We start from the raw sequence: 16,813 nt of genomic DNA, 5'->3' as shown, positions 1-16,813 counted from the left end.
TAGTGCTCATAGATTTAAAAACTTAAACTGATTCAGCTTAATAGATGTCAGAGAGAAAGCTAATAGAACACTGTAAGTGTGTGTGCATGAGCTGACCTCTTTCCTGTGTCTTGAGATTTACAGATTTACATTTACATTTACATTTACATTTAAGTCATTTAGCAGACGCTCTTATCCAGAGCGACTTACAAATTGGTGCATTCACCTTATGACCTCCAGTGGAACAGTAGTGCATCTAAATCTTTTCAGGGGGAGGGGGGGTGAGAGGGATTGCTTTATCCTATCCTAGGTATTCCTTAAAGAGGTGGGGTTTCAGGTGTCTCCGGAAGGTGGTGATTGACTCCGCTGTCCTGGCGTCGTGAGGGAGTTTGTTCCACCATTGGGGGCCAGAGCAGCGAACAGTTTTGGCTGGGCTGAGCGGGAACTGTACTTCCTCAGTGGTAGGGAGGCGAGCAGGCCAGAGGTGGATGAACGCAGTGCCCTTGTTTGGGTGTAGGGCCTGATCAGAGCCTGGAGGTACTGAGGTGCCGTTCCCCTCACAGCTCCGTAGGCAAGCACCATGGTCTTGTAGCGGATGCGAGCTTCAACTGGAAGCCAGTGGAGGGAGCGGAGGAGCGGGGTGACGTGAGAGAACTTGGGAAGGTTGAACACCAGACGGGCTGCGGCGTTCTGGATGAGTTGTAGGGGTTTAATGGCACAGGCAGGGAGCCCAGCCAACAGCGAGTTGCAGTAATCCAGACGGGAGATGACAAGTGCCTGGATTAGGACCTGCGCCGCTTCCTGTGTGAGGCAGGGTCGTACTCTGCGGATGTTGTAGAGCATGAACCTACAGGAACGGGCCACCGCCTTGATGTTAGTTGAGAACGACAGGGTGTTGTCCAGGATCACGCCAAGGTTCTTAGCGCTCTGGGAGGAGGACACAATGGAGTTGTCAACCGTGATGGCGAGATCATGGAACGGGCAGTCCTTCCCGGGAGGAAGAGCAGCTCCGTCTTGCCGAGGTTCAGCTTGAGGTGGTGATCCGTCATCCACACGGATATGTCTGCCAGACATGCAGAGATGCGATTCGCCACCTGGTCATCAGAAGGGGGAAAGGAGAAGATTAATTGTGTGTCGTCTGCATAGCAATGATAGGAGAGACCATGTGAGGTTATGACAGAGCCAAGTGACTTGGTGTATAGCGAGAATAGGAGAGGGCCTAGAACAGAGCCCTGGGGGACACCAGTGGTGAGAGCACGTGGTGTGGAGACGGATTCTCGCCACGCCACCTGGTAGGAGCGACCTGTCAGGTAGGACGCAATCCAAGCGTGGGCCGCGCCGGAGATGCCCAACTCGGAGAGGGTGGAGAGGAGGATCTGATGGTTCACAGTATCGAAGGCAGCCGATAGGTCTAGAAGGATGAGAGCAGAGGAGAGAGAGTTAGCTTTAGCAGTGCGGAGCGCCTCCGTGATACAGAGAAGAGCAGTCTCAGTTGAATGACTAGTCTTGAAACCTGACTGATTTGGATCAAGAAGGTCATTCTGAGAGAGATAGCGGGAGAGCTGGCCAAGGACGGCACGTTCAAGAGTTTTGGAGAGAAAAGAAAGAAGGGATACTGGTCTGTAGTTGTTGACATCGGAGGGATCGAGTGTAGGTTTTTTCAGAAGGGTGCAACTCTCGCTCTCTTGAAGACGGAAGGGACGTAGCCAGCGGTCAGGGATGAGTTGATGAGCGAGGTGAGGTAAGGGAGGAGGTCTCCGGAAATGGTCTGGAGAAGAGAGGAGGGGATAGGGTCAAGCGGGCAGGTTGTAGGGCGGCCGGCCGTCACAAGACGCGAGATTTCATCTGGAGAGAGAGGGGAGAAAGAGGTCAGAGCACAGGGTAGGGCAGTGTGAGCAGAACCAGCGGTGTCGTTTGACTTAGCAAACGAGGATCGGATGTCGTCGACCTTCTTTTCAAAATGGTTGACGAAGTCATCTGCAGAGAGGGAGGAGGGGGAGGGGGAGGAGGATTCAGGAGGGAGGAGAAGGTTGCAAAGAGCTTCCTAGGGTTAGAGGCAGATGCTTGGAATTTAGAGTGGTAGAAAGTGGCTTTAGCAGCAGAGAGAGAAGAGGAAAATGTAGAGAGGAGGGAGTGAAAGGATGTCAGGTCCGCAGGGAGGCGAGTTTTCCTCCATTTCCGCTCGGCTGCCCGGAGCCCTGTTCTGTGAGCTCGCAATGAGTCGTCGAGCCACGGAGCGGGAGGGGAGGACCGAGCCGGCCTGGAGGATAGGGGACATAGAGAGTCAAAGGATGCAGAAAGGGAGGAGAGGAGGGTTGAGGAGGCAGAATCAGGAGATAGGTTGGAGAAGGTTTGAGCAGAGGGAAGAGATGATAGGATGGAAGAGGAGAGAGTAGCGGGAGAGAGAGCGAAGGTTGGGACGGCGCGATACCATCCGAGTAGGGGCAGTGTGGGAAGTGTTGGATGAGAGCGAGAGGGAAAAGGATACAAGGTAGTGGTCGGAGACTTGGAGGGGAGTTGCAACGAGGTTAGTGGAGGAACAGCATCTAGTAAAGATGAGGTCGAGCGTATTTCCTGCCTTGTGAGTAGGGGGGAAGGTGAGAGGGTGAGGTCAAAAGAGGAGAGGAGTGGAAAGAAGGAGGCAGAGAGGAATGAGTCAAAGGTAGGCGTGGGGAGGTTAAAGTCGCCCAGAACTGTGAGAGGTGAGCCGTCCTCAGGAAAGGAGCTTATCAAGGCATCAAGCTCATTGATGAACTCTCCGAGGGAACCTGGAGGGCGATAAATGATAAGGATGTTAAGCTTGAAAGGGCTGGTAACTGTGACAGCATGGAATTCAAAGGAGGCGATAGACAGATGGGTAAGGGGAGAAAGAGAGAATGACCACTTGGGAGAGATGAGGATCCCGGTGCCACCACCCCGCTGACCAGAAGCTCTCGGGGTGTGCGAGAACACGTGGGCAGACGAAGAGAGAGCAGTAGGAGTAGCAGTGTTGTCTGTGGTGATCCATGTTTCCGTCAGTGCCAAGAAGTCGAGGGACTGGAGGGAGACATAGGCGGAGATGAACTCTGCCTTGTTGGCCGCAGATCGGCAGTTCCAGAGGCTACCGGAGACCTGGAACTCCACGTGGGTCGTGCGCGCTGGGACCACCAGATTAGGGTGGCCGCGGCCACGCGGTGTGGAGCGTTTGTATGGTCTGTGCAGAGAGGAGAGAACAGGGATAGACAGACACATAGTTGACAGGCTACACAAGAGGCTACGCTAATGCAAAGGAGATTGGAATGACAAGTGGACTACACGTCACGAGTGTTCAGAGAGTTAAGCTTACGTAGCAAGAATCTTATTGACTAAAATGATTAAAATGATACAGTACTGCTGAAGTAGGCTAGTTGGCATTGGCTGCGTTGTTGACACTACACTAATCAAGTCGTTCCGTTGAGTGTAATAGTTTCTACTGTGCTGCTATTCGGGGCTAGCTAGCAGTGTTGATTACGTTACGTTGCGTTAAAAGAACGACAATAGCTGGCTAACTAACCTAGGAAATCGCTCTAGACTACACAATTATCTTTGATACAAAGACGGTTATGTAGCTAGCTATGTAGCTAGCGGTAGACGTTGGCTAGCTGTTGGCTAGCTAGCAGAGTCTCCTATGTTAAGGACGACATAAAACTACACACTCTAAACTACACAATTATCTTGGGTACGAAGACAGCAAAGACAACTATGTAGCTAGCTAACACTACACTAATCAAGTCGTTCAGTTGAGTGTAATAGTTGTGCTGCTAATCGGTAGACGGTGGACTAGCTAACGGTGGACGTTAGCTAGCTGGCTAGCTGCAGGGCAGTGTAGACTGCGTTAGGACGACGAAATACGATAATTACGCAATTATCTATGATACAAAGACGGCTGTGTAGCTAGCTAAGAAGAAATTGCTAAGATTAGACAAATCAAACCGTTGTACTATAATGAAATGTAATGAAATGTAATACTACCTGCGGACCGAGTGCAGATGCGACCGCTCGCTCCAACCCGGAAGTTTGTCTAAATCATTCACACACATCACAAGAGGGTTTAGTCTTTTGGTTTTTATGTTCGTATTCTTTTCAGTTAATCATTGGAGGGGAAACCTCAACCTCCAACTGGACTAACATTGCTGTTCTCCTCTATGACCTAAATGTAGACAGCTGTCTGAGAGCTCATTCTGACAAGTGGCTGGCTCCTTTCATGGGTCATTCACTTTCAGAGCGATTGGCTGTGGTGTAATTACTGGGTCTCAATGGTACTCATCTCTCCATCTCTCCTAAGCTCCTAAACGCTACACGGTGTTCTACTGGCTCTGTCCTACTGGCTATGTTATAGTGGGCAGTGTGTCTGTGCTGCTGCAGTAGTCACTGCAGTAAAGGCTTCCTTCTTTACAGGACTCTTCCTCTCACTGGCATGAAGTCTCTTTACATCTCTGTACGGAATCTTACTGAGGGATTTTGAAATCGTCTATTCAATATATTCAGAGATCTGAATTAGTACCTGAATATTTATTTTTGATAGTCTGAATGCGGTTGCCTGTCCTCTTCGGTTGATGTAATAGCCAGGGAACCTCTTATCTGTGCTGCATAGTTCATTTTTGTGTGTATGATTTTTGTTCTTTATCATTTGACTGGAGTCCTGTGCGGCTAGGCCAGCCCTGCCACTGCCTCAGCCAATCAGTGAGGCGACTGCAGTGTGTAGCGTGAGTGTGATGATGGGAAGAGGTGGGATAGGAGGAGAGTTTAGGGACTGTGTGTGTGAGAGCGATAGAGTGTGTATGCATGTGTGTTTGGATGCAGAGGGTTGGGGGGTGGAAGATGTTTAGTTTCCCTACGTGTGATAGTCATCCCAATCTTATTAAGAGCTGCGATCTTCCTCCCCTCTACTGCCTGCTGCTGCTGCTGTTGCCAGAAGGAGACAGTGTGTCGGGCTGCGCTGCTGGAAAGGCCAGAGCCAGAGATAGTCAATTATCTTCTGCGTTTGCTGTCTTTACTTCCCTCTAGTACTCTGTCTGCCAGATGAAAATGTCAGGAGAAGCAGAAACTCTATCAAACGGGTAAGAGTTATGTAGATACTGCTGCATGGTGAAGTGATAGGTACTGACAATGTGTTGAAGTAAACAGAGAGATGCTGAGTTTGTGGTTTTGTGTGTGTGTGTGTGTGTGTGTGTGTGTGTGTGTGTGTGTGTGTGTGTGTGTGTGTGTCTTTGAATGTGATATACTGTCACTATGAATCATTTTTGATTTTGACTGTGATTGAAATAAGAGAGGATTTGTAATTGAGCTGTATCCAGTAAAACTGGACAGGTTTTTTAAAGATCCACCTCATCTCATTTGTCTCATGACTTCATTGTGTTTAGGAGCAGCTTGTTTTACTGCTGTAGTGCTTTGTTTGCCTTTCTGTTACTCAGCCTCCAGTACTTTAATTCAATGGAAAATAACAGTGGTGAAAGAATTCAGGAGGAAGGCAGGTAAAAGCTATGTTTTGTCACTATCTTTGTGTGTGTGTTTTGTGTTCAAGTTTCCCTCCAAAGAAATCAGCATCAGAGACTTCAATTGATTAATTATCTGGATGTATACTATGTACAACCTTTCAGGAAACAATAGCCTCCATTATGTGTACATTATCATGCCATTTCTCAGACCCACCTACATTATTCCCCTGTTGAGTTGATGGTTAACCGTCTTTATAAGTGTGCTGTTCATTCAAATGGCCATAGTAGCCAATAGGCCAATGTTAAACTACATTGTCCTGCTTTAGCACTGTCTCTTGAACAAGTCTTCTTGAGTTGTCTGATTTACATCTGTACTCTCTGCTGGACAAGTTTGCTATCTTTGGTCTGATAAACAACTTAACTTGCTCTCCAACATAACAGCCAAGTCACTTGACATTTTTGATGTGCGTCAGCAGGTTTTCTTTATTCAATAAGAAATATCACATTTTATCAAAGGTGGTGTACTGATTGTAGCAACTGATTTGAAACTGGGCTTTATGGACCTTTTTAGATGGAAATACAGAAGCTACTGGAATGCATCCATCTTTCTGTATCTTTATACTGCATTACTTTTCAGGTATTGCTTATACATTTCATTATAACTAGGTGAATTGAATATGTTCATGACTGTGTGTGATACTATTAGGCCCTAGACTGTCTGTGTTGCACTGACATTCATCACTGTGTGTTAGTGAGCAGGAAGTTACAGGCTGGTGCTGGTCATAGGTTGGATGGATGGTATGGTCATCCCCATGTCATTAGCCTGTGAATGAGTGGAAATACAGGCTTGTTGTTCCATATGATCCCTAGTGGACTCATTATAGTTTGAGGGATTTCAACCATGGTCTAGCACAGGGATGGGCAACTGGCAGCACACCCTTTTGTAGGCCTGTGGATTCATTTAGGAAACATAGAAACTCAGTTGCGAGAACTCAATTGCGGTCTCAACTTACTGTTGAGTTAGAATAGTACCTAAGGTGCAGTTTTTCCTCTTATGTCAGTCACGGACAGTCACTCAATTAGCCCATTTCAGGATTAGTGTTTTAGATTGTTAAGTTAGTCTAGCCAGCTATCTAAACTTGTAGTTGTCATGGTCGAATTACAGAGCGTGGGGCTCCCATTGATTTTGTTAGTCATTCTCACTCAGATATCATACTAAAACCTGTAAACATTTCTCTCCACCCTATGGCAGAAGGTGTACAATTGCAGTAAATTAGCTGTAAAACTGCTAATTTGTCTCTTCGTCTCATGACAAAATTAGTAGAATTGCATGAAATGAATTATAAAATTGCTAAATCTTTTCTCCGCCCATGGCAAAATGTGTAGAACTACAGCAAACTTGCTGGATTTTTTTATTTTAAGTCTCCGCTGTCGAGAGCAGGGCCGCTAAAATGTTTGGTTCACAAGGGTCCCCATTTGGGCACCCAAAGGGTTAAGGCCGGCTCTGACTGCATGTGTTGGTATGGATGTCGTTGAACAGACCCACGAGACACTTCTGCCTCTAATGATGAATTCAGATTTTTTTGTGGTTCCCACCCCATCAATGTTGCCCTGGTCTAGCATAAAGAAGTCCTATGTATCACTGATCTGCAGGAATGTAAAGGGATGTCAGTTAGCCGTCTTCATTGTAGAGATTCTCCTCAGTTGTGTCAGCCAGACTCCATTGTTTGGTTCAATACATTGTGTCCATGAGCCCAATTTGCTGAGAAGACATTATGTCGACTTTGGGACTGTTAAGCTTGGGGTGGTTTAGGTATGGTACAGTTTGACAAATAGTGTGACGAACCCCCACTTTGTTGTGAACTTCAGAGGCCTCAGCCAAATTGTTGCTGTGTCTTTCTAGGTATAACTCTGGACAGCTTTCTTGGAACCTTTTTATGAAATGTTATTGTGGTCACACCGTGGCTTCAAAGGTACAGAACATTTCTAAAATATTTGTTGTAAACAAACATAAAACATGTTAATCAATGAAAGTACAGATGAAGTTGGAAGTTTACATACACTTAGGTTGGAGTCATTAACTCGTTTTTCAACCACTCCACAAATTTCTTGTTGACAAACTATAGTTTTGGCAAGTCGGTTAGGACATCTACTTTGTGCATGACACAAGCCATTTTTTCAACAGTTGTTTACAGAGAGATTATTTTACTTATAATTCACTGTATCACAATTCCAGTGGGTCAGAAGTTTACATACACTAAGTTGACAGTGCCTTTAAACAGCTTGGAAAAATCTGGAAAATTATGTAATGGCTTTAGAAGCTTTTGTTAGGCTAATTGACATAATTTGAGTCAATTGGAGGTGTACCTGTGGATGTATTTCAAGGCAATGCCTCTTTGCTTGACATCATGGGAAAATCGCAAGAAATCAGCCAAGACCTCAGAAACAAATTGTAGACCTCCACAAGTCTTGTTTATCCTTGAGAGCAATTTCCAAACGCCTGAAGGTACCACATTCATCTGTACAAACAATAGTACGCAAGTATAAACACCATGGGACCACACAGCCGTCATACCGCACAGGAAGGAGACCCGTTCTGTCTCCTAAAGATGAACGTACTTTGGTGCGAAAAGTGCAAAACAATCCTAGAACAGCAGCAAAGGACCTTGTGAAGATGCTGGAGGAAACAGGTACAAAAGTATCTATATCCACAGTAAAACTAGTCCTATATCGACATAACCTGAAAGGCCGCTCAGCAAGGAGGAAGCCACTGCTCCAAAACCGTCATAAAGCCAGACTACGGTTTGCAACTGCACATGGGGACAAAGATCGTACTTTTTGGAGAAATGTCCTCTGGTCTGAACAAAAATAGAACAGTTTGGCCATAATTACCATCGTTGTGTTTGGAGGTAAAAGGGGGAGGCTTGCAAGCCGAAGAACACCATCTCAACCGTGAAGCACTGGGGTGGCAGCATCATGTTGTGGGGGTGCTTTGCTGAAGGAGGGACTGGTGCACTTCACAAAATAGATGGCATCATGAGGAAGTAACATTATGTGGATATATTGAAGCAACATCTGAAGACATCAGTCAGGAAGTTAAAGCTTGGGTCTTCCAAATGGGTTTTCCAAATGGACAACGCCCCCAAGCATACTTCCAAAGTTGTGGCAAAATGCCTTAAGGACAAGAAAGTCAAGGTATTGGGGTGGCCATCACAACGCCCTGACCTCAATCCTATAGAAAATTTGTGGGCAGAACTGAAAAAGTGTGTGCGAGCAAGGAGGCCTACAAGCCTGACACTGTTACACCAGCTCTGTCAGGAAGAATGGGCCAAAATTCACCTAACTTTTTGTGGAAAGCTTGTGGAAGGCTACCCAAAACGTTTGACCCAAGTTAAACAATTTAAAGGCAGTGCTACTAAATACTAATTGAGTGTATGTAAACATCTGACCCACTGGGAATGTGATTAAAGAAATAAAAGCTGAAATAAATAATTCTCTCTACTATTACTCTGGCATTTCACATTCTTAAAATAAAGTGGTGATCCTAACTGATCTAAGACAGGGAATCTTTACTTGGATTAAATGTCAGAAATTGTGAGTTTAAATGTATATAGTCAGGTGTATGTGAACTTCCGACTTCAACTGTACATAGTGCTCTATTGTTTTTAATGGAGAGGAGTCTTGACATCACCAACAGAGATTTGTTTGGATGAAGATTCTAGCTTTATATTAAAAGATGTGGTGAAACCCCACTTTTTAAAAAAATTAAATCACCCATTTGAAAGACCCGTAATTTGATGCAGAGCGAATGAGAAAGCAGCTCACTGACGAAACAGTGAGAAGAATCCAATCTTGTCAGATAAGAAAAATCTAGCGTTAGGCTGATAGCAGTAAAAGAACACTCAATACTAGATGCAGTGAAAACCATGTACACTGAACAAAAATATGAATGCAACATGCAACAATTTCAAATAAGGAAATCAGTCAATTGAAATAAATGATTTAGGCCCTAATCTATGGATTTCACATGACTGGGAATACAGATATGCTTTGGTTGGTCACAGATACCTTTAAAAAAAATGTATGGCAGTGGATCAGAGAACCAGTCAGTATCTGGTGTGACCACCATTTGCCTCATGCAGCGTGACTTCTCCTTTGCATAGAGTTGATCAGGCTGTTGATTGTGGAATGTTGTTCCACTCCTCTTCAATGGCTGTGTGAAGTTGCTGGATATTGACGGGAACTGGAACACGCCGTGGTACACTTCAATCCAGAGTATTCCAAATATGTTCAATTGGTGAAATGTCTGGTGAGAATGCAGGCCATGGAAGAACCGGGACATTTTCAGCTTCCAGGAATTGTTTATAGATCCTTCCGACATGGGGCTGTGCATTATCATGCTGAAACATGAGGTGATGGCGGCGGATGAATGGCACCTCAATGGGCCTCAGGATCTCGTCACGGTATCTCTGTGCATGCAAATTGCCATCGATAAAATGCCATTGTGTTCTTTGTGTGTAGCTTATACCATAACCCCACCACCACCATGGGGCATTCTTCTTCACAACGGTGACATCTGCAAACCGCTCGCCTACACGACGTCATATCATCTGCCCGGTACAGTTGAAACCGGGATTACTCCGTGAAGAGCACACATCTCCAGCATGACAGTGGCCATCAAAGGTGAGCATTTTCCCACTGAAGTCGGTTACGACGCCAAACTGCAGTCATGTCAAGACCCTGGTGAAGAGGACGACCACACAGATGAGTTTGGTTGGTTGTGTGGTGCAAACCCACAGTTTGATTGGTTTGGTTGTGCAAACCCACAATTTCATCAGCTGTCCAGCTGGAGTGGTTACACGTGGTCTGTGGTTGTGAGGCCGGTTGGATGTACTGTCTAAATCTCTACAACAACGTTGGATGCGGCTTATGGTAGAGAAATTAACATTCAATTATCTGGCAACAGCTCTGGTGGACATTCCTGCAGTTAGCATGCCAATTGCATGCTCCCGCAACTTGAGACATCTGTGGCATTGCGTGACAAAATGGAACATTTTAGAATAGCCTTTTATTGTCCCCAGCACAAGGTGTACCTGTGTAATGATCATGCTGTTTAATCAGTTTCTTGTTATACCACACCTGTCAGATGGATGGATTATCTTGACAAAGGACAAATGGTCACTAACAGGGATGTAAACAAATATGTGCACAACATTTGAGAGAAAAAAGCATTTTGTGCATATGGAACATTTCTGGGATCTTTTATTTCAGCTCATGAAACATGGGACCAACACTTTACTTGTTGCGTTTATATTTTTGTTCAGTGTAAAAGCCTGCTCAGATTGGGTGGGAAAGTGAGACAATATCATGACCTACACTCCTCACAGAACGTTTGGAGGTTGTCCGTGTTCCCCTTGCCCCCCCCTCCCCCACACCCCCACTAACAACAGAACAGGGGCACTGCAGCAGAGCTGCCTGGGAGAGAAAACAAGTGACGTGGCTCTTTTTAAAGATATCCGTTACTGTAGATGGAGCCAGTGAAGTGCTCCTTTGTTGTTAAAGCTGTGTCATCCTACTCTACAGGCTGCTACTCTACATAGAACTCAGACATGTCACCTAGTTGACATGAACAAACACAGGTTTTGTCCTGTGTTTCATTCATAAAACAATAGAATATATTTAGTTCCACTGGGAAGTTGGCAGTAATCAGCTTCTTTCATTCAACAATGTAAATCTATTTTATCAGAGGTAAATTATTTTCTGTTCTGAGGGGATGTCAAGAATATAATGTGTTATTCTAACATTTTGGTCCTGCACTGAGAAGCAATGGGTAGGTACTCAATTGACCTATGCTTCATCTCTCTGTCCCCTTTACCCCTTTTCTGTGTCTCAGGTCCCAGAAGTCGGACCTGTCTTTGGCCCTGGAGGACTGCATGGCAGCAATGGACCTGTTCCTGAGGAATGACTTTGATGAGGCCCTGTCCAGGCTTCGCTGCAGGTGAGAGACCTGCACCCTGGTAATGTAGTGTCCACACAGGTGGCTGGTGGTAATACACAATGTGACTGGTGCTACAGTGTACACTCTGAGCTGGTTTCATAAACATCACCACCTGTCTTGTTTGACACCCATTCAGCATTGTGTTCAAACACACCATCATCGGGTTTCTTAAATTTCCTCTGTGAATTTTCTCCTCCATTATCATGGCCTTCTCAACATTCAATCTTTTCTCTACTTTGGCCACTCCCAAGTCCCAGTTTCTCTCCAGCTCTCCCTACTGTCTTCCATTTGCCATCCTTTCAGTGTTTCACAACTCAATAGATGTACTTAATCCCTTTCAGTTCCCAATGTTGATATCCTGTCTTAGTTCTGAATACATGGTAGCCTAGTCTATGTATACAATTAATCTCTCCATTTCTTGGCATATTCTGTCAGCTGTCACCCTGGGGCGAGACAAGGGGAGTGATGGTAGACTGAGTTGTGTATGCAGAGCAAAGGTGTAGGCACTTAAACTCCCCTATGGCTTCCTTTGTTTGCTATTCCCAGAAACCCTTTGTGAGAAAAGCCTCAAGAAAGCCTCCACGTCATCAGAATCCTAGTGTGTAATATCACCTAATGTTTGTTGAGCATAGGTTTACACACCATTGTGTGGTAGAATAATGATAAGAGAAAATCTATGGAAGGAAAAAAACCTGTAGAGAAAGCCTGTGGTGCTGAAATAGCAATGTCTCTCTCTCTCCATCTCTTCTTCCCTCTCTCCCTCCTTCCCCTCCCCTCAGGCTGATGTATTGTACTGAGGCAGTAAATTGGGCCAGTTATATTCCAGAACCTCTGCAGAGCAGTGAGCACACACAGTGGCAGGCTTTCTCCCATATACTAAACTCTTGTAATAATGCAGAGTATGTTTATACTGTGGGGTCTGCCCTTCCATGTCACAGAATGATGAACACAGCAATATAATGTATGTTTTAACGACTCATGGTGTAATCGTAACAACATACAGGAACTCAAGTCCTTTTTGTTCACCTGACCTAGAATTCCTCACAATCAAATGCTGACCATATTATCTCCCAAGAGAATTATCTTCGGTTTTTGTCACAGCCGTGAATATCCCCCCTCAAGCCGATCCCACGACGGCCTCCCAAGGAACTTCACTGAAACCATATATCCCGAGACTGCATTTATTTATTGTAGCTGGGGATTTTAACAAAGTAAATTTGAGAACAAGGCTACCTAAATTCTATCAGCATATTGATTGTAGCACTCGTGCGGGCAATACACTGGATCACTGCTTCTCTAACTTCCGCGATGCATACAAGGCCCTCCCCCTTCCTCCCTTCGGCAAATCTGACCACGACTCCATTTTTCTCCTCCCGTCCTATAGGCAGAAACTCAAACAGGATGTACCCGTGAATAGAACTATTCAACGTTGGTCTGACTAATCGGAATCCACACTACAAGATTGTTTTGATGACGCAGACTGGGAAATGTTCCGGGCAGCCTAATATCGAGAATAATATCGATTTATACACTGATTTGTTGAGTGAGTGCATTGGATATTTTGTACCCACTGTAATTATTTAAACCTACCCTAACCAGAAACCGTGTATAGATGGCGGCATTCACGCTAAATTGAAAGCGCAAACCACCGCATTACACCATGGAAAGATGATTGGGAATATGGCTGAATACAAACAGTAGTTATTTCCTCCACAAGCCAATCAAACAAGCAAAATGACGGTTTAGGGACAAAGTGGAGTCGCAATTCAATGGCTCAGACACGAGACGTATGTGGCAGGGTGTACAGACAATCACGGACTACAAAAATAAAACTAGCCACATCATGGACACCGACGTCTTGCTTCCAGACAAACTAAATACCTTCTTTGCCCGCTTTGAGGATAATACAGTGCCACCGACGCGGCCCGCTACCAAGGACTGTGGGCTCTCCTCTCCGTGGCCGATGTGAGTAAGACATTTAATTGTGTTAACCCTCGCAAGGCTGGCATCCCTAGCCACGTCATCAGAGCATGTGCAGACCAACTGGCTGGTGTGTTTACGGACATATTCAATCTCTCCCTATCCCAGTCTGCTGTCCCCACATGCTTCAAGATGGCCACCATTGTTCCTGTACCCAAGAAGGCAAAGGTAACAGAACTAAATTACTATCTCCCCGTAGCACTCATTTCTGTGATCATGAAGTGCTTTGAGAGACTAGTCAAGGATCATATCACCTCCACTTTACCTGCCACCCTAGTCCTACTTCAATTTGCATACCGCCCCAATAGGTCCACACTGCCCTATCCTATCTGGACAAGAGGCATATTTATGAAAGAATGCTGTTCATTGACTACAGCTCAGCATTCAACACCATAGTACCATCCAAGCTCATCATTAAGCTTGCCGTTGAGCCCATGGTCTCAATGGCAACTGCACCGCCCACAACCGCAAGGCTCTCCAGAGGGTGGAGCGGTCTGCCCAACGCATCACCGGGGGCAAACTACCAGCCCTCTGGGACACCTACAGCACACGATGTCACAGGATGGCCAAAAAGATCATCAAGGACAACAACCATCCAAGCCACTGCCTGTTCACCCTGCTACCATCCAGAAGGCGAGGTCGGTACAGGTGCATCAAATCTGGGATTAAAAGACTGAAAAACAGCTTCCATCTCAAGGCCATCAGACTGCTGCTTGGTCATCGCTCATCCATATATTTATATGTATATATTCGTATTCCATCCCTTTACTTAGATTTGTGTGTATTAGGTAGTTGTTGTGGAATTGTTAGATTACTTGTTAGATATTACTGCACTGTCGGAACTAGAAGCACAAGCATTTCGCTACACTCGCAATAACATCTGCTAACCATGTGTATGTGACCAATAAAATGTGATTATTTGATTAGCTATACAGTACCAGTCAAAAGATTGGACACACCTACTTATTTGTTGGGGGACTGCACTTGAAGAAACGTTCAAAGTTCTTGACATTTTCTGGACTGTCTGAACTTCGTGTCTTAATGTAATATTGGACTGTCATTTCTCTTTGCTTATTTGAGCTGTTCTTGCCATAATATGGACTTGGTCTTTTACCAAATAGGGCCATCTTTTGTTTACCACCCCTACCTTGTCACAACAACTGATTAAATTAACTTTTAACAAGGCACACCTGTTAATTGAAGCTGACAAAGGCTTGAAAGAGGAAAAAGGCACTGCAATGACATCAAAACAGCCAGCCTCATACTTTTAATTTCACAGCTTTAGCTTTTCTGATTAGAGAGTAAAATTATGCACTGCCTTCTGCTCTCTGAAGCTACTGTTTACCTATACAAACATGCAGTCTGGGCAAGGAACAGCAGCAGGCCTTACATAGTTGTCCTATCCCAATCAAGGACTTGCCAGTCCCACCTCATTCCTGACAACTATTGTGAGAGAAATTTCAAGATTGTTATAATACTGTTATTGCATCATGTTGTTGTTTTATGCAACAGAATAGAGGGTTCATATAACTCTATTCTGTCTGTGTGAACTGAAAGTGGGCCTCTGGGAGATTTAACACTGACAGTGGATTTACAAGGGACTGGAGATAAACCTAACAAGACCGCATTCCCTTGCATGATTAGTGTATGTGTGCCTGACTGGAATTTACCAGAAAGAGATGACTCGGGGCCAGACCCTGGTTTGTACACAATGAGACGTTTTTACATTAGATACTGTCGGCTGTGAATTATAAATATCTTTCAACCAAATATTAACCTTGTGACCCACTCCATACATCTATTGTTTGTCATGTAGACTGAAGGGGGTGTATGTTGGCTATTAAAGACCTTTGTCCCTTTGTCTTGGGGCTCTCAACGAATCATCTGAGGGTGATTCATCGACCAGCCATCATTATCGTAGAGCACTCAATCGATTCACTGTATATATGTGTGGTATTGACCTGCTCCCTTATTAATAAGTGAATAAAGATTTAGTTGAAGTATAACTCTGACTTGTGTGATACGTTTGTCTCTCCTCATTTGATAGTAAAGAAATTAACCACCACACTATATGTGAGTGTTGTACACTAGGCATGGAACTGTTGGTAGTGTATACGTCGTGAAAGGTGAGGGAGGGGCTGTCCATCTATACTGAGAAATATGTAGAGATGGAACACACATGTTCATTGAAAGGGTGTAGCATAATCGCCTAGCCAGACGCCGTCTCATTGGCTGTCCAACATTCTTCTGTAATTTTGGTAAATAACAGGTAATATATGGCAATCTATGGTAACTTTCTTAATTTACAGTGGGGCAAAAAAGTATTTAGTCAGCCACCAATTGTGCAAGTTCTCCCACTTAAAAAGATGAGAGAGGCCTGTAATTTTCATCAGGTACACTTCAACTTTGACAGACAAAATGAGGAAAAAACATCCAGAAAATCACATTGTAGGATTTTTAATGAATTTATTTGCAAATTATGGTGGAAAATAAGTTTTTGGTCACCTACAAACAAGCAAGATTTCTGGCTCTCATAGACCTGTAACTTCTTCTTTAAGAGGCACCTCTGTCCTCCACTAGTTACCTGTATTAATGGCACCTGTTTAAACTTGTTATCAGTATAAAAGACACCTGTCCACAACCTCAAACAGTCACACTCCAAACTCCACTATGGCCAAGACCAAAGAGCTGTCAAAGGACACCAGAAACAAAATTGTAGACCTGCACCAGGCTGGGAAGACTGAATCTGCAATAGGTAAGCAGCTTGGTTTGAAGAAATCAACTGTGGGAGCAATTGCTAGGAAATGGAAGACATACAAGACCACTGATAATCTCCCTCGATCTGGGGCTCCACGCAAGATCTCACCCCGTGGGGTCAAAATGATCACAAGAACGGTGAGCAAAAACCCCAGAACCACACAGGGGGACCTAGTGAATGACCTGCAGAGAGCTGGGACCAAAGTAACAAAGCCTACCATCAGTAACACACTACGCCGCCAGGGACTCAAATCCTGCAGTGCCAGACGTGTCCCCCTGCTTAAGCCAGTACATGTCCAGGCCCCTCTGAAGTTTTCTAGAGAGCATTTGGATGATCCAGAAGAAGATTGGGAGAATGTCATATGGTCAGATGAAACCAAAATATAACTTTTTGGTAAAAACTCAACTCGTCGTGTTTGGAGGACAAAGAATGCTGAGTTGCATCCAAAGAACACCATACCTACTGTGAAGCATGGGGGTGAAAACATCATGCTTTGGGGCTGTTTTTCTGCAAATGGACCAGGACGACTGATCCGTGTAAAGGAAAGAATGAATGGGGCCATGTATTGTGAGATTTTGAGTGAAAACCTCCTTCCATCAGCAAGGGCATTGAAGATGAAACGTGGCTGGGTCTTTCAGCATG

The 16,813-nt window shown here is 44.8% G+C and overlaps 1 protein-coding gene across 1 annotated transcript in view; it reads left to right on the top strand.

The window, feature by feature from the left end:
• Positions 1 to 16,813, top strand: part of LOC115108429 (tetratricopeptide repeat protein 39A-like) — a 44,392-nt gene that overhangs the window by 2,675 nt on the left and 24,904 nt on the right. The window contains 1 exon segment of the mRNA XM_029632734.2: positions 11,329 to 11,433. Coding sequence (XP_029488594.2) covers positions 11,329 to 11,433 — 105 coding nt within the window.

Source organism: Oncorhynchus nerka, linkage group LG24 (assembly GCF_034236695.1).
Source record: "Oncorhynchus nerka isolate Pitt River linkage group LG24, Oner_Uvic_2.0, whole genome shotgun sequence".
NCBI lineage: Eukaryota > Metazoa > Chordata > Actinopteri > Salmoniformes > Salmonidae > Oncorhynchus > Oncorhynchus nerka.
The sequence above is the reverse complement of the archived record's forward strand: the minus strand, read 5'-3'. Positions and strand labels throughout refer to the sequence as shown.